Here is an 18338-nt window from a genome sequence, read left to right on the forward strand (position 1 = left end):
TTCAATGGGACATCCTACGCAAGTGGGACAGGAGGCCGACGTCTCTAGACAGGAACGTCTCCCTCTCTCAAGCAACCAAAGCTTCCCTTCGGTGGTGGCTTCTTCCCACCTCATTATCGAAAGGGAAATCCTTCCTACCCCCATCCTGGGCGGTGGTCACGACGGACGCGAGCCTGTCAGGGTGGGGAGCAGTTTTTCTCCACCACAGGGCTCAGGGTACGTAGACTCAGCAAGAGTCCTCACTTCAGATCAATGTTCTGGAGATCAGGGCAGTGTGTCTTGCCAAAAAAGCGTTCCAGCAGTGGCTGGAAGGCAAGCAGATCCGAATTCAGTCGGACAACTCCACAGCGGTGGCTTACATCAACCACCAAGGTGGGACACGCAGTCGGCAAGCCTTCCAGGAAGTCCGGAGGATTCTGCTGTGGGTGGAAGCCACAGCATCCACCATATCCGCAGTTCACATCCCGGGCGTAGAAAACTGGGAAGCAGACTTTCTCAGTCGCCAGGGCATGGACGCAGGGGAATGGTCCCTTCACCCGGACGTGTTTCAGGAGATCTGTTGCCGCTGGGGGATGCCGGACGTCGACCTAATGGCGTCACGGCACAACAACAAGGTCCCAACATTCATGGCTCGATCTCAAGATCACAGAGCTCTGGCGGCAGACGCCTTAGTTCAGGATTGGTCGCAGTTTCAGCTTCCTTATGTGTTTCTTCCTCTGGCTCTGTTGCCCAGAGTGTTACGCAAGATAAGGGCCGACTGCCGCCGCGCCATCCTCGTCGCTCCAGACTGGCCGAGGAGGTCGTGGTACCCGCATCTGTGGCATCTCACGGTCGGCCAACTGTGGGCACTGCCAGACCGACCAGATTTGCTGTCTCAAGGGCCGTTTTTCCATCTGAATTCTGCGGCCCTCAACCTGACTGTGTGGCCATTGAGTCCTGGATCCTAGCTACCACAGGACGTGGAAAATATTCCTGTCGTGGTGCTCTGCTCAGGCGTTTTCTCCCTGGCCATTTGCCTTGCCCACTTTTCATCTCAATCAGGACATCTCCTTACCCTCGTTTTGTCCTCATCCAGTTCACCAATGTGAAAAGGATTTGCACTTGTTAGATCTGGTGAGAGCACTCAGACTCTACATTTCTCGTACGGCGCCCCTGCGCCGCTCCGATGCTCTCTTTGTCCTTGTCGCTGGCCAGCGTAAAGGGACACAAGCTTCCAAATCAACCCTGGCTCGGTGGATCAAGGAACCAATTCTCGAAGCTTACCGTTCCTCGGGGCTTCCGGTTCCCTCAGGACTGAAGGCCCATTCTACCAGGGCCGTGGGAGCGTCCTGGGCCTTGCGACACCAGGCTACGGCTCAGCAGATGTGTCAGGCAGCTACCTGGTCGAGCCTGCACACTTTCACGAAACACTATCAGATGCATACCTATGCTTCGGCAGATGCCAGCCTAGGTAGGCGAGTCCTTCAGGCGGCAGTTGCCCACCTGTAGGACGGAGCCGTTACGGCTCTATTATGAGGTATTATTTACCCACCCAGGGACTGCTTTTGGACGTCCCAATTGTCTGGGTCTCCCAATAAGGAGCGACAAAGAAGAAGGGAATTTTGTTTACTTACCGTAAATTCCTTTTCTTCTAGCTCCAATTGGGAGACCCAGCACCCGCCCCTGTTTTTTGTATACACATGTTGTTCATGTTAAATGGTTTCAGTTCTCCGATATTCCTTCGGATTGAATTTACTTTAAACCAGTTTATAATTTTTTCCTCCTTCTGGCTTTTGCACCAAAACTGATGAGCCCGTAGCAGTACGGGGGGTGTATAGGCTGAAGGGGAGGGGCTTTACACTTTTAGTGTAATACTTTGTGTGGCCTCCGGAGGCATAGCTATACACCCAATTGTCTGGGTCTCCCAATTGGAGCTAGAAGAAAAGGAATTTACGGTAAGTAAACAAAATTCCCTTCTTGTTCATGTTCAGTTTTAGAAATTGAGCAGAGAAAAAGGATGAAATAGCAGACACATTGTGGAGTTCTGGTTAGTAGGGAGGTGATGTCAGGTCCAGAGAGGTAGATTTGCGTATCATCAGCGTAGAGATGATACTGAAAGCCGTGGGACTCTGAGCTGTCCCAGGTCGAAGGTGTAGATGGAGAACAGCAGGGGTCCAAGAACTGAACCTTGGGGTACACAGGGGGCGAGATGAGGAAGTGGTGTGAGAATGGGACACGCTGAAAGTTCGGTCGGTTAAGTATGAAGAGATCCAAGATAGGGCCAAGTCTGTGATGCCCAGAGATGAGAGAATTTGTAGTAGAAGGGAGTGGTCTACTGTGTAAAAGGCAGAGGACAGGTCCAGGAGGAGGAGGACAGAGTAGTGTAGAAGGCAGAGGACCGGTCCAGGAGGAGGAGGACAGAGTAGTGTAGAAGGGAGAGGATAGGTCCAGGAGGAGGAGGACAGAGTAGTGTAGAAGGGAGAGGATAGGTCCAGGAGGAGGAGGACAGAGTAGTGTAGAAAGCAGAGGACAGAGTAGTGTACTGATACCATCTAGTCCCGGACGGCTTCACGGCCACTGCTCTCCTATGATCCTGCAGACGCGGAGAACATGCTTGACCCTTTTTTCCATTCTGTGTTTGGCCAGGCAGGTCCAGATTAATATTCTGCAGTGTGTGTAGGGGGCTATAGGCACTCAGCGGAGATCTTCATATCCATATTATTTTGTTTATCTATGTAGCAATGTATTTTAATTGCTTCTATGACATTTGTATTTTTCTTTGTAATTCTGACCTCTATCGGTCACTTGTGCTTGTATATATGAAGTAAACCTCTGCTTCCTTTCAGTTTGACAAGGATTTGAAACTTTGCTTATCACTGACAAAAGCGGGTTTTGTTATCAGCAGCGATCTGCGGCGAGATATAAAACATGTGAGTCTAATACCGAAGTTGTTGGTGTTTTTGAGAACATTTTGTTATTAACAGATTACCGTACTTTGTTTTATAAAACGCACCACAAATTTACAGGGAAAAAACTAAATATGGGGTTTGTTTATAATCCGGCGGGGTCTTTTCGGATGGGGGACAGCAGCAGTGGTGGAGCGGGTCACAGGAGGCAGGGGCAATACAGGAGTAGAGCGAAGCTGCGGGCGCAGTGAGGCAGGAGGAGCATCCAGAAACTGTCAGAGGTGCCGACTTGAAAGAAATGGTGCATGGAGTCGGTGCGAGCGCAGATGGAGCTATCGACTCAATGACAAGCGGAGATCTCATGTGCGCACACGCCACCTCCGGGTGCCATTGTCCTTAAGCCCACTGCAGGGAGATCAGTGTGCTGGAGGCGGCGCGTGCGCAGATGAGATCTTGAGCGGAGAGCGCCATCTGTGCATGCGCCGACTCCGAGAGCCATTATTCAGAGTGGCGGCCCCTGCCGCAACACAATGCCCGCAGCATCTCCTGTGACCCCCTCTCCAGTTTCCCCTGTAAGCTACATTCGGATTATAAGACGCACCCCTCGTTTTCCTCCCAAATTTTTGGGAGGAAAAGTGGGTCTTATAATCGAAAAAATACGTTATGTTTTTAACTATTTTACATGGAGCAATCATTGGCGTTGTGTGAGAGAGGGCGGTCTGGTCTGATGGGTGTCACTGCTGTCCAGTCTGATGGGTGTCACTGTTCTCCGGTCCGGCGACTCCTCTCTGCTGTGATCGCCATCCTCCTTCTACCCAGCCCGGTATGGATTACGTGTCCAATGTCATCCTCACAGGCCGGCATTGTGCTCCTGCACATGCATACTTCTCACTGCCTGCTGAGGGCAGAGCAAAGTATTGCAATGCGCATGCGCGGGTGGTGTTTAATCTTTCCTCATATCTGTGTATTACAGTACTTTGCTCTGCCCTCAGCAGGCAGTGAGAAGTATGCCTGTGCAAAATCTCAATGCCGGCCTGTGTGGATAACGTAGGACCCGTCGTCCATACTGGGCTTGTTAGAAGAAGCACGGCCGATCGCAGCAGAGAGGAGCTGCGCCACCCATCGGGCCAGAGAGCCGCACCACCCGCCGGGCCGGAGAGCCGCGCCACCCGCCGGACCGGAGAGCCGCGCCACCCGCCGGACCGGAGAGCCGCGCCACCCGCCGGACCGGAGAGCCGCGCCACCCGCCGGACCGGAGAGCCGCGCCACCCGCCGGACCGGAGAGCCGCGCCACCCGCCGGACCGGAGAGCCGCGCCACCCGCCGGACCGGAGAGCCGCGCCACCCGCCGGACCGGAGAGCCGCGCCACCCGCCGGACCGGAGAGCTGCGCCACCCGCCGGACCGGAGAGCCGCGCCACCCGCCGGACCGGAGAGCCGCGCCACCCGCCGGACCGGAGAGCCGCGCCACCCGCCGGACCGGAGAGCCGCGACACCCGCCGGACCGGAGAGCCGCGACACCCATCTGACCGCACCGCCCCTTAGGTGAGTATAATAAGTGATTTTTACGCTCTACAGAGCGGCCTGGGCTCTTTTTTTTTTTTTTTTTTTTTTTTTTTTTTTTTAAATTCTTTATTTTAAAGCCAAACTCGTAACTAGACAAAACATCCCCTGCTCCCCGCGGGGACGCAGGTATTATTACAGAAATGACATAATATATATACAAACAGTCAGCACACATCTACAGTTCCCATCCCCACTACTACTCGAGTCTGGCCCAGTTTACACCTTTTTATAAGCCGACCCAGCTTAATGATAGTAGGGAGAAGAGCAAAGAAAAAGAGATCAAAGCCTGAAGAAGGTTGAAGGCCTATAGAGAGAGAGAGAGATGAAAAGGAAGGGGAGGGAGGAGGCCTGGGCTCTTATACACAGTATTCTGGGATGCTGTATATAAGAGCTCAAGGGTGGTGGCTGCAGCTTATAGGGGCCAAATCTGGTGACAGGTTCCCTTTAATGCAGTGCTGTTACAATAGGCGCTCCCTGTACATGGGCTGCATTCTTAGACTGATATAATACATATATACTGTGGGATCTTTGTGCATTCTGGTAAATTTGAAGATGACAAGATAATGAGTATCTTAAACATACACTTGGTTGTTCACTGCTAAAAAAAATAAAATAAATGAATCAAAGAAGCAATACTGTTCAGCATGGATTTTACCTACCCCGGGGGTGAAATGTGATAATTCTGCAGAGACATCCTCATGGTTTAGGGATTATATTTCAGCAGCGGAAAAGAGAAAAGATGTCCTGTGTGTCACAAATTAACCCTTACCATACAAATTGTCTGCGTGCACTGCTACCAATGTGTATGGGGTTTATCTTTTTTCTGTTAGTTAATACTCATGTATTCAACAGGTGATTGGTAAACATCCAGAAGGACTCCCAGTGTCACATCTGCTCTCTGCATATAAGGTGAGATTACGTGTTTAAAGGGTTGTTCCTATATTTAACCATTATTTATTGATCAGTGTGGGTCCAACTATCCGGGACATCCACCAATCCCAGAATGCAGAGCCCAGCTGTACTAGCCAGGCGTGGACATGCAAACCTCTGCGCCATTCATTCTCTATAGTAGCGCCATTCGTTCTCTATAGTAGCTCCATTCGTTCTCTATAGTAGCTCCATTCGTTCTCTATAGTAGCTCCATTCGTTCTCTATAGTAGCTCCATTCGTTCTCTATAGTAGCTCCATTCGTTCTCTATAGTAGCTCCATTCATTCTCTATAGTAGGTTCATTCGTTCTCTATAGTAGCTCCATTCGTTCTCTATAGTAGGTTTATTCATTCTCTATAGTAGCTCAATTCGTTCTCTATAGTAGCTACATTCATTCTCTATAGTAGCTCCATTCGTTCTCTATAGTAGCTCCATTCGTTCTCTATAGTAGCTCCATTCGTTCTCTATAGTAGCTCCATTCGTTCTCTATAGTAGCTCCATTCATTCTCTATAGTAGCTCCATTCGTTCTCTATAGTAGCTCCATTCGTTCTCTATAGTAGCTCCATTCGTTCTCTATAGTAGCTCCATTCGTTCTCTATAGTAGCTCCATTCGTTCTCTATAGTAGCTCCATTCATTCTCTATAGTAGCTCCATTCGTTCTCTATAGTAGCTCCATTCGTTCTCTATAGTAGCTCCATTCGTTCTCTATAGTAGCTCCATTCATTCTCTATAGTACTGCCTAAAAAAAGCCATAGTGCTCGGTGATCTGTGGCCAACCCATTGAGAATGAATGGAGCAATGGTGACATGTCCGGCCACTGCTGCATTGAAAAGAAAAATAAATTGAGTTGCTCACGAGTTCCTAATCTATGGAGAGATTAGTATTTTTGTGTGATAAGACTATGCATCCTGTGGTCCTTTAATGGTTTTGCAGTTTACTTACACAAAATCCAGATTATGAGAGAAGGGTTAGTTGTTTGTTTTGGGGGTGAATGGTGTTATATGGGCAGAAATAACTAACGCCTGCAATCTTTTGGGGAGAACGTTTTTGGCTCTGACATTTTCTGTCTACAGCAATACACAGGAAAGGACCTGCCATATCAAGAGCTGGGATTTATGTCTATCCTGGACCTTGTGGGGTCCTTGGGCGATATGCTTTACGTAGAAGATCCAAAAGGGGGACAAGATTGGCAACTGTTTGACATTGAATCAAAAAGCAATGAAAGTGGAACTGGTGGAACTGGTAAGCTGGAAATCACATGTATAATTCAGACTAAAGGGATAGATAGAAAACACCATCTTTCTGCAGCCGCTACAATCGGTCAGAACTATGGAAAGATCCAAGTGAGCTTCACGATGCTTATGTTTTAACTACTATAGAAGTGACCGTGAGTTATTATTGTTATCAAATATGTACTGCAGTGTCATTGTTGTCTGATTGTTACTTTTGGAAGAGGGAAGAAATGATGTAATAGCTGCAAAGAGTTTTTAAAGGAACCTGTCATGAGATTTGGGGCCTATAACCTGCGGCCACCACCAGTGGGCTCTTATATACAGCGTTCTATCATGCTGTATATAAGAGCCCAGGTCGCTGTATAATAATGTAAAATTCGCTTTATAATACTTGCCTAAACCGGTGGTACAGTGCCGACTGGTCTGATGGGTGTCTCCGGGTGCGGCGCCTCCTCTTTCGGCCATCTTTGTCCTCCTTCTTCTGAAGCTTGGGTGCATGACACGTCCTACGTCATCCACACAGGCTAGCATTGAGGTCCCGCGCAGGCGCACTACAATACTTTGATCTGCCCTGCTCAGGGCAGGTTCCCTTTAATAACTTTTCAGAAGAGGACTTCTAAATATACTTTAATTTCCAGTGCATTTTTTTTAACAATGTTTATAAATGATGAACTAAATCACACCCTTAAGAAATTTCTGTTTTGTGTTCCACATGTTCATCTTCTCTCACCTACATGTAAATAAGAAAATTGAGAGTTTTGTGTATGCTTTCCTTTAGTTGAGAAAGAAATTGCTGCTGACGACGTGATTTCCACTTGGAGTGTCCCTACACAGAAATCAGAAAGGTTGAAGCTACCGGTGATTATTTCTCCAGCAGATGGGAAAATCTTGGTATTTATTCTCATTTTTTTAATTATGCCATTTTAGTAATTAAAGAGCAAATCAAAAAAGTCTGTGAAGCCTCTGTTAGGATTCTCAACACAGAAACCAGCCAGATATCCCTCCGGGAAGGACCCAGCCAAGGGGTGGCTCTTTTTAGGAGACCACCATAACCACCATATTAAGTGGCCCTTTTAGTCAACATCCAACTTTTTGACAAGTTTAAAGATATGACAAGGGAAATACCAAGGCCAGGTATCCATCCACAGACAGCTGTTTCGGGGTATTGCCCCTCATCAGTGGGGAGTAGGATTCTGGCCAGGTGGGAGCAATGCCTAGTAGACCAACAAGACAAAACAATCACTGATCTCGGGGAGACCAGCCAGAGAAAACACTGCCGGCAGCCAGCGAGGGCGCTCAACACAGTGAAATCCTATGTACATTGTCCCCTGGGAAATATGCAAATCAAAAAAAGTCCGTGGAGCCTCTGTTAGGAGTCTCAACACAGAAACCCTTTCCCTTGTCATATCTTTAAACTTGTCAAAAAGTTGGATGTTGACTAAAAGGGCCACTTAATATGGTGGTTATGGTGGTCTCCTAAAAAGAGCCACCCCTTGGCTGGGTTCTTCCCGGAGGGATATCTGGCTGGTTTCTGTGTTGAGACTCCTAACAGAGGCTCCACGGACTTTTTTGATTTGCATATTTCCCAGGGGGCAATGTACCTAGGATTTCACTGTCTTGGGCGCCCTCGCTGGCTGCCGGCAGTGTTTTCTCTGGCTAGTCTCCCCGAAATCACAGATTGTTTTGTCTTGTTAGTAATTAAAGAGCGCAAGTATATTGCTGGATTTAACTCTTTAAAGAGATCCAACCACCAGGATTTTGCTATGTGAAATAAAAGCAATGCCATACTGGCACTAGGATGCTGGATCCAGGCATACCTGTTTGAGAAAGATTGGATTCTTGGTTGCTGAAACATCTGTAATCAAAGCTGCAGCAATCCACGCCACTTTCGTTCATGTGTGCACCGGAGCGGGCCTTTGTGGGTCGGCTCCTGCTCGGTTCACCCGCCCCTGTCTGCTGACCTGGCTTTTTTCTCCCTCCCCTCCTTCCCACGACAGCAGACAGGGGCGGGTGAACCAAGCAGGACCCAACCCACAAAGGCCGGAAATGGTGTTCACTTCATAGGTGGGCCCTGTCAGGTTTAATAAGTGGGATTTCTTGCCTTATAAATAGGATTGCGACCATCAGTTGTGTTGTGCAGAAGTCTGGTGGATACACAGCTGATAGTCCTACTGAATAGACTGTTAGCTGCTTTTCTTTATCGTTCCTTTGGGAGACCCAGACCATGGGTGTCTAGCTTCTGCCTCCGGAGGACACACAAAGTACTACACTTAAAAGTGTAGCTCCTCCCTCTGAGCTTATACACCCCCTGGTGAGCAGACCTAGCCAGTTTATCGCTTTGTGTTCAGGAGGCATACATCCACACATGCATTCTCATATGATTTGTTTGAATTTTGGAAAGAGTTTGAAGAAAAGCGGGTCCACGTCTGGACTCCCGGCATGTCCCTTCTCACCCCACTGTGTCGGCGGTGTTGTTAAGGTTGATTTCCTAGGCTGGAGCCTTACATGCCGTGCTCCTTCACCATCCCTCCTGGGCTCTGGCTTGAAGTGGGAGCCAGCACGGTCTCCATGCCTGGCAGGAGACCGGTCTCCATCCGCAGCCCTTCAGGACCCTGCTGGACCGGAGCACTCATCCCCAGGGACCTGGCCCTGCGTCTCGGCAGCTAAGTACCTGAGACGTTTATATATTGGGGGTCCCTGTGCTTTATTGTTTGGGGAGAGTGTGCTTGCTGTGTTTATTGACATTTCCGGCGGGTTCTCTAGCTGTCGCACGAGAACCGTGCCGATGGTGCCTGCGCGTCGGCCGCGCCGCTAAAATTTAGGCCCCGGCTTCGCCGGAGGCCTAGTTTCGGTTCACTGCCCTCGCATGTCACTCATGCAGAGGGACAGGCTCGGCTCCGCCCGGCGGCCGTTCTGCACAGGGGAGGGACACTCCCCACTGCTGTGCGCGTCTCCTCCCCTGTAGGTTTCTATGGCCCTCCAGATCCCGCTCTTCAAGCAAGTCCCGCCCCCTCTCTTCGCTCCGGCGGCCATTTTCTCAGAGATTCACTCAGCGCTGGTCTGCGCTCTGCATCCCTGCTGGGTGCTGTGTTTGGAGGTCCGGGCTTCGGGAACTGGAGGGCACACAACACCGCTTCAGCGGTCTGGTAAGCCACAACCTCTGGTTGTGGACCTCTGTTTATACTCTCTGGGGTTCATTCTCTTGCAGAGCACCCACTCCAGCAGCATGTCTCACACGAGGAGCAAGGCTCCAAACCTTTATTCAGTATGCACTGCATGTAAGCTCCTGCTGCCTGAACCGAGCATCTATCGACATTGTGATGCCTGCTCTAACTTGGCGGTGCCACAGCCTGGAGTCTCACCCCCAGTGGTCTCTCAGGCTGCTCCTGCTCCTGTGGCTGAACCCCCGGCTTGTGTAGAATCCTTTTCTAGGTCTATCTCCCAGTCTTTGGCTGAGTCCATGGGACTTCTATCCAGGACTTTGCTGAACATGCATCAGCCCCCTTCACAGGGTGGCTCTGCTGCTAGGGGGGGTCTCTCAGGACCGGAGCTCACAGAGGATTCATCATCTGGTCTCAGACCCCGTCCTCCTAAGAAGAGATGCAGGGTTCCCTCTCCTTCCTCGTTCCGCGGCTCTGATTCAGGAGCTGACTCGCTGGATGAGGAGGATGCCTTTACAGGGGGCTCGGAGGCTAACTCCATGTACCCCATTGATCTGTCCGAAAGTGACTCAGATCTTAGTGACTTGATTGCTTCCATTAATTCTGTACTGGATCTCAATCCGCCAGTATCAGAGGAGCAACCCTCTCTTTCAGAAAAGCATCAGTTTACCTCGCCTAAGAGAGCAAAGAGTGTGTTCTTTAACCACTCCAGTTTTCAGGCCGCTGTGACCAAGGCCAGGGCCTGTCCTGACAAACGCTTCCCAAAGCATGGTTCTGATGACAGTTTCCCCTTTCCACCTGAGGTGGTCAAGGAGTGGGCTCATTCCCCAAAGTTAGACCCCCCGGTGTCTAGGCTCTCAGCCCGGACCGTTGTGTCGGTGGCTGATGGCACCTCCCTTAAGGATTCCACTGACCGCCAGATTGACCTTCTGGCCAAATCCGTATATGAAGCGGCGGGGGCCTCGTTTTCCCCGACTTTTGCAGCAGTGTGGGCTCTCAAAGCCATCTCTGCTTTTCTAGAGGAGATGCATTCCCTCGCCAGGGAATCTATGCCCGAAATGGTTGCCTTGACTTCCCAAGCTTCAGCTTTTTTATCCTATGCCATGTCTGCCATGCTGGAGGCTTCTCACCGCACTGCGGTGGCTTCGGCTAATTCCCTCGCTATCCGCAGGATCTTGTGGCTTTGAGAGTGGAAGGCAGATGCTTCTTCAAAGAAGTACCTTGCTGGGCTCCCTTTTGCTGGGTCCCGGCTGTTCGGAGAACAGCTGGATGAAATTATTAAGGATGCTACTGGCGGGAAGAGTACTTCCATGCCACAAACCAAAACCAGGAAACCTGCCCAGGGTAGGAATCAGTCGAGGTTTCGCTCCTTTCGTTCCTTCAACTGGTCGTCCTCTAAGCCCTCGGCCTCGTCCACTAACTCAGCCAAGGACCAGAAATCCAACTGGCGCCCAAAAGCGCGTCCACAGAAGACCGCAGGAGGTGCTGCCGCTAAGGCAGCCGCCTCGTGACTATCTGTCCGCGCCAGCAACGTCCTAAGTCGGTGGCAGGCTCTCCCACTTTGGCGACGCGTGGTTTCAACACGTCTCCGATCAGTGGGTGAGGGATATCATCTCCCACGGCTACAGGATAGAATTCTCTTCCAGCCCGCCAAACAGATTTTTTCTCTCAACTACCCCCTGCTCCAAGGCCGCCGCCTTCTCACAGGCCGTGGCATCCTTGCAGGCCAATGGAGTAATTGTACCGGTTCCCGCCCGGGAACGGTTCAGAGGTTTCTACTCAAATCTCTTCCTAGTCCCCAAAGAGGACGGTACCTTCCGGCCCATCCTGGATCTCAAGCTTCTCAACAAGCATGTTCAGGTGCGGCACTTTCGCATGGAGTCTCTGCGAACAGTCATTGCCTCAATGACCCAAGGGGATTTCCTGGCGTCCATCGACATCAGAGATGCCTATCTGCATGTGCCAATTAAGTTTCACACCAGCGTTGGCTACGTTTTGCAATCGGAGAAGATCATTTCCAATTCGTGGCTCTCCCCTTCGGGTTGGCCACAGCTCCTCGGGTATTCACCAAGGTCATGGCAGCAGTGATTGCGGTCCTGCACCTACAGGGGTTGGCAGTGATTCCTTACCTAGACGACCTTCTAGTCAAGGCTTCATCCAGCGCGGACTGTCAGCGGAGTGTCTCGCTCACTCTCGCCACTCTAGCCCAATTCGGGTGGCTTGTCAATCTTCCCAAATCCACTCTGACTCCGACCCAGAGTCTCACGTACCTAGGGATGCAGTTCGAGACTTTGCCGGCACTTGTGAAGTTGCCCTTAGTCAAACAGCAGTCCCTCCAACTGGCGGTGCGCTCTCTGCTGAGGCCCCGCCGTTATACCCTCAGGCGCCTGATGCAGGTGCTGGGTCAAATGGTGGCGTCAATGGAGGCTGTTCCCTTTGCCCAGTTCCATCTGCGTCCCCTGCAGCTGGACATTCTCCGCTGTTGGGACAAGCGGCCTTCCTCCTTACACAGGTTAGTGGCTTTGTCGCCACAGACCAGGAGCTCTCTTCAGTGGTGGCTTCGGCCCCTCTCCCTGTCCCAGGGGCGCTCCTTCCTGGCCCCGTCCTGGGTGATCCTCACCACGGATGCCAGTCTATCCGGCTTGGGAGCGGTGTGTCTCTGTCAAGGTCCAAATGACGATGATGATGAGACTCAAAGGATCTCTCGATATCCGGCTGCTGTTTCTAATTAAAAATGTCATGTGTGCACACGAGAATAAATAACTGCACAGCAAGTCAGTTATATCTATCTCCATGACTGGCTCTAGACCAAGTGTGTTTTTTATTGTTTGAAAGAAACTCTAGACCAAACAGTAAGGGGGTGTAAACAAAAGTTTTAGTCCAATCAAGTATCGCAGGGCAGGGCTTCATGACGTAGAGAGATCTACACATTCTCCTTGGATTGGTCAGTCCAGGCTCCAGGAATTTCTTTTGTCCATCTGTCTTGGGTGTAGAACAGGAAATAGCAGCCATCTTTACAATTACATGTGCTGGTATATACTGTGTCTAAGGAAAATACACTGAATATGCAATATACATATATACGTGTTAGTAAGAAACAAAGCATTCACAAATATGTGTGTTAGTTCACTTCTACTGAACTATATAACTGAGTCTATGAAATGGCTGAATTAAGTATTTTTGGATACTCAATTCTTTATCCTCAACATCTCCACCACAGAGCGCAGGGCACTTGGACTCCGTCCGAGTCAGCCCTTTCGATCAATGTGCTGGAAACTAGAGCCGTGCTTCTAGCTCTCCTAGCTTTTCACCACCTGTTGGCGGGCAGGCACATCCGAGTCCAGTCAGACAACGCGACAGCGGTTGCCTACATCAATCATCAAGGCGGGACACGCAGCCGCCTGGCAATGTTGGGGGTACAAAGCATCCTTCAATGGGTGGAGGACTCCAAGTCCACCATATCCGCAGTCCACATCCCAGGCGTGGAAAACTGGGAGGCAGATTATCTCAGCCGTCAAACCGTCGACGGTGGCGAGTGGTCCCTGCACCCGGCAGTGTTTCAGTCAATCTGCCGCAAATGGGGCACTCCGGACGTGGACCTAATGGCATCCCGTCACAACAACAAAGTTCCTGTTTACGTGGCTCGCTCCCACGATCCTCAGGCATTTGCCGCGGACGCTCTGGTTCAAGACTGGTCCCAGTTTCGTCTGTCCTACGTGTTTCCCCCTCTAGCTCTCTTGCCCAGAGTCCTGCGCAAGATCAGAATGGAGGGCCGTCGAGTCATCCTCATTGCACCGGACAGGCCCAGGCGAGCTTGGTACCCAGACCTGCTCCATCTGTCCATAGAGATGCCGTGGCATCTCCCGGACCGTCCAGACCTTCTCTCGCAAGGTCTGTTTTTCCGCCTGAATTCTGCGGCTCTCAAATTGACGGCATGGCTCTTGAGTCCTGGATCTTGACGGCTTCTGGTATCCCTCCTGAAGTCATCTCCACTATGACTCGGGCCTGTAAGTCTTCCTCCGCTAAGATCTATCACAGGACTTGGAGAATTTTCAACTCTCTGATTTGGCTGCGCTCTCTTCGGAGTCACCTTTTTTGGTTTTTCATCAAGACAAGGTGGTTCTCCGTCCGACTCCGGACTTTCTTCCTAAGGTGGTCTCTCCTTTCCACCTTAACCAGGACATTACCCTACCTTCCTTTTGTCCGGCTCCTGTTCATCGCTTTGAAAAAGCGCTGTATACTCTGGATCTGGTGCGTGCTCTCCGGATCTATGTGTCTCGCACCGCTGCTCTTAGGCGGTGCGCTTCTCTTTTTGTGTTAACCACAGGTCGGCGCAAGGGCCTCTCTGCTTCTAAGCCGACCTTAGCCCGTTGGATTAGGTCGACCATTTCGGACGCCTACCAGTGTACTCAGGTGCCTCCCCCGCCGGGGATCAAGGCACATTCGACCAGAGCTGTCGGTGCCTCTTGGGCTTTCAGGCACCAGGCTACGGCTCAACAAGTCTGTCAGGCTGCCACTTGGACTAGCCTGCATACTTTTTCAAAGCACTACCAAGTGCATGCTCATGCTTCGGCGGATGCGAGCTTGGGCAGACGCATCCTTCAGGCGGCTGTCGCCCATTTGTGAAGTTAGGCTCTGCCTACTTCTTAGTTTTTCTGTTTATTTCCCACCCAGGGACTGCTTTGAGACGTCCCATGGTCTGGGTCTCCCAAAGGAACGATAAAGAAAAAGAGAATTTTGTTTACTTACCGTAAATTCTTTTTCTTATAGTTCCGTATTGGGAGACCCAGCTCCCTCCCTGTTGCCTGTTGGCAATTTCTTGTTCCGCGTGTTTTCACCGGCTGTTGTCGTGGACAGAGTCTCCGGTTGTTCCGGCTCTTGCTCTGTTTTACTTGTGGGTGGCTATTCTCCTTCAGCTTTTGCACTAAACTGGCTGGGTCTGCTCACCAGGGGGTGTATAAGCTCAGAGGGAGGAGCTACACTTTTAAGTGTAGTATTTGTGTGTCCTCCGGAGGCAGAAGCTATACACCCATGGTCTGGGTCTCCCAATACGGAACTATAAAAAAAAGAATTTACGGTAAGTAAACAAAATTCTTTTTCTTGCCATAATGCAAATTCTAAGTAAAGAAAAACGAGTGGCCATCATTACTTTAAGAAATGAGGGTCAGTTTGAAAAATTGGGAAAACTTTGAAAGTGTCGCCAAGTGCAGTGGCAAAAGCCATCAAACGCTACAAAGAAACTGGATCACATGAGGACCGCCCCAGGAAAGGAAGACCAAGAGTCACCTCTGCTGCGGAGGATAAGTTTATCCGAGTCACCAGCCTCATAAATCGCAGGTTAACAGCAGCTCAGATTAGAGACCAGGTCAATGCCACACAGAGTTCTAGCAGCAGACACATCTCTAGAACAATTGTTAAGAGGAGACTTTGTGCAGCAGGCCTTCATGGTAAAATATCTGCTAGGAAACCACTGCTAAGGACAGGCAACAAGCAGAAGAGACTTGTTTGGGTTAAAGAACACAAGGAATGGACATTAGACCAGTGGAAATCTGTGCTTTGGTCTGATGAGTCCAAATTTGAGATCTTTGGATCCAACCACCGTGTCTTTGTGCGACGCAGAAAAGGTGAACAGATGGACTCTACATGCCTGGTTCCTACCGTGAAGCATGGAGGAGGTGGTGTGATGGTGTGGGGGTGCTTTGCTGGTGATACTGTTGGGGATTTATTCAAAATTGAAGGCATACTGAACCAGCATGGCTACCACAGCATCTTGCAGCGGCGTGCTATTCCATCCGGTTTGCGTTTAGTTGGACCATCATTTATTTTTCAACAGGACAATGACCCCAAACACACCTCCAGGCTGTGTAAGGGCTATTTGACTAAGAAGGAGAGTGATGGGGTGCTACGCCAGATGACCTGGCCTCCACAGTCACCAGACCTGAACCCAATCGAGATGGTTTGGGGTGAGCTGGACCGCAGAGTGAAGGCAAAAGGGCCAACAAGTGCTAAGCATCTCTGGGAACTCCTTCAAGACTGTTGGAAAACCATTTCCGGTGACTACCTCTTGAAGCTCATCAAGAGAATGCCAATAGTGTGCAAAGCAGTAATCAAAGCAGAAGGCTGCTACTTTGAAGAACCTAGAATATAAGACAGATTTTCAGTTGTTTCACAATTTCTTGTTAAGTATTTCATTCCACATGTGTTAATTCATAGTTTCTCTGACGCCTCATTGGGGGACACAGGACCATGGGTGTTATGCTGCCTATCCATAGGAGGACACTAAGTAGATGCAAAACCATAGGTCCTCCACTGCAGTATACACCCCCTGGCCGGGCCAGGCAACCTCAGTTTTAGCTTAGTGTCTGTAGGAGGCACTTCCTTTCAAGGTTTGTTATTTTTTGAGGGTGACGGTTTCCTTTTGGGACCAATCTCCCACTACCATCAACGGGCGGGAACGTGGAGTGTCGCCTCCACGTACCCCCTCCTGCGACGCTGGATCCTGGGCTGGACGACTGGTTCCACAGACACTGATTTTCCAAAGCCCAGGGTAGAGGCCTGTGCCCCTATAGCCCAATTCCTCAGCCCCTCTTTGCAGGCTCTGAGTTGAATATGGCACCAATTCCTCAGCCCCTCTTTGCAGGCTCTGAGTTGAATATGGCACCGGTGTGACCGGACACAGCAAGCTGACTCTGCTATTTTCACTGCCTAGACGGAAGCAGTGTTTTAAGGTGAGATCCCCCCTGACTGGTTTCCCAGACAAAGGGAGAAAAGACGCTGCAGGGAAGGCTCCCAGGACATTTACAGTATTTATTATGAGAAAGTCCCTTGCTGAGTGCAAGGATCCCCAAGGATCCTGCACACACAGTGTTAGCTTTTCTCTAGCTTGCTGGCTGGAGGAGGGGGGAAGTCACCCCTGTTTGCAGAAAGTCCTGCAGATAATTTCCCGGTGGCAGGGGGAGGGCCCAGGGCTCAGGGACTCGTTTATTTGCTCTGTTTATTTTCTCTAACAGAAAAGCTGGCTGATAACCACCAGTGACAAGTTGTGTGCTGACTGGAGGGAGAGGGAGGAAAACTATCAGAAGCTCCCTTCCCGCCGTTTTTCTTACTACCCACAGCTGGGGGGGGCATACTAACTTCATCTTTGCGCTCTTTTAGCGCTAAGCCCTGCCCCCCGTGGCCGCGATAAGCCCCCCCCCCCAGGAAAGCATGCGAAGATCTTCAATAGACTCCCTTATAGCAGCAGTCAACCAAACTCTGCATGTGGAGGATCCCCCATCCGCTACCACTGACCATGCAGTCTCCTTTAAGAGGGCAAGGAAACCCCAAAAGGTTTTCGCTGATCACCCAGAGTTTCAGAATATCCTCACAAAGCAAAGGGAGAAGCCTGACAGTCGCTTCGGTAACTGAAAACTCATGGAGTCCCGGTACCTTTTTGCCTCACCTGCCCCTAAGGGCTGGGCCGATCCGCCCTCGGTCGACCCCCCCGGTCTCCCGCCTTACCACAAAGACGCTCCTGTCTTTACCGTATGGTTCCTCCATCAAGGACCCGACAGACAGACAGGTGGAGCACCTCGCCCGCTCTGCTTTTGAGGCTGCGGGTTCCTCCCTCTCGCCCTCCTTTGCCGCTGTGTGGGTCGCAAAGGCGATCTCGGTGTCAGGTTTCCGGGTTTTCCAGTCCTCTTTTGAAAAAGCTTGCCCTCGGTTAACATGGAGTTTTATGTTCTGTTGCCCTACTTCCTGTCCAGCTGCTTAAAAGGCCGCCTCTAAGCCTAGTCCAGTGCCTGAGTATACTGCTTGCTGTGTGCTCCTGCTTGACTGCTACTGCTACTTGGATCCTCCTGAAAATCTACCGACCGACTCTGGACCACACCCGGTTTCTTCAAACTGTGCCCGGACTCCGTCTGCCGTCTTTGGTCAGCACGTCTGCCCGGTTTCTTCCGGTTCGTAACCATTCTGGACTTTCATCCCGTACGGACACTTCTGGACTTTACCGCTTGCCCCTTGTGTCCCGGCTGCGGCGCATTTAGGCCTTCCGGGGTTGATTTCCGGACAGTCCCTGTATAGGGGTTTGCTCTGGTGGTCTCCCTGGGGGAGTCCGGTGCGTGGCCCCGGGAATTCCCTCCGCTCCGTTTCGGGAAGGTATTTCGTGTGTTTGTTTTGCTGTGTTTGTTCTGCTGTGTTTGTTCCGTTGTGTATCTACCGTGGTTACATATCATAAACATCTTGTACCACAAACTCGTCTCTGGCTGTCATTGCCCTAACGCTATCGAAATCCTCAAAACATACAATAGTATTACATTATACTCAGGCCACAAGAGGATTTCGCTGGGGCAATGACTGAGACACGAGGAGTAGATCAGCTCTTTTCTATGATTAACTCCCTGCAGCAGGAGATGGAGGTGGTGCAGACTAAACTTAGAGATGTGGAGGCACAGCTGGGCCATGATCACCAGGTACTGGGTCCGGCTATTCAGGATTTGCAAGTCAGAGTGGAGGCTCAAGAAGCCGTCCCCACTACGTCCGTATCAGCTGCCGGTATGCCTAGGTTACCCCCATTCCGTTTCAA

The 18338-nt window shown here is 50.6% G+C and overlaps 1 protein-coding gene across 4 annotated transcripts in view; it reads left to right on the forward strand.

Moving 5' to 3' along the window:
• The window catches only part of TDRD5 (tudor domain containing 5), a 198646-nt gene that overhangs the window by 37588 nt on the left and 142720 nt on the right, over positions 1–18338 (forward strand). For 3 of the 4 annotated variants that reach the window (XM_075320571.1, XM_075320572.1, XM_075320574.1), the window contains 4 exons: positions 2826–2909; positions 5302–5358; positions 6453–6621; positions 7390–7502. In XM_075320571.1, the coding sequence (XP_075176686.1) occupies positions 2826–2909; positions 5302–5358; positions 6453–6621; positions 7390–7502 (423 nt within the window). The remainder of the gene's footprint in view (positions 1–2825; positions 2910–5301; positions 5359–6452; positions 6622–7389; positions 7503–18338) is intronic. The other variant, XM_075320573.1, reaches the window with a different exon arrangement.

The sequence above is a fragment of the Anomaloglossus baeobatrachus genome, chromosome 8 (genome assembly GCF_048569485.1).
Source record: "Anomaloglossus baeobatrachus isolate aAnoBae1 chromosome 8, aAnoBae1.hap1, whole genome shotgun sequence".
Lineage (NCBI taxonomy): Eukaryota > Metazoa > Chordata > Amphibia > Anura > Aromobatidae > Anomaloglossus > Anomaloglossus baeobatrachus.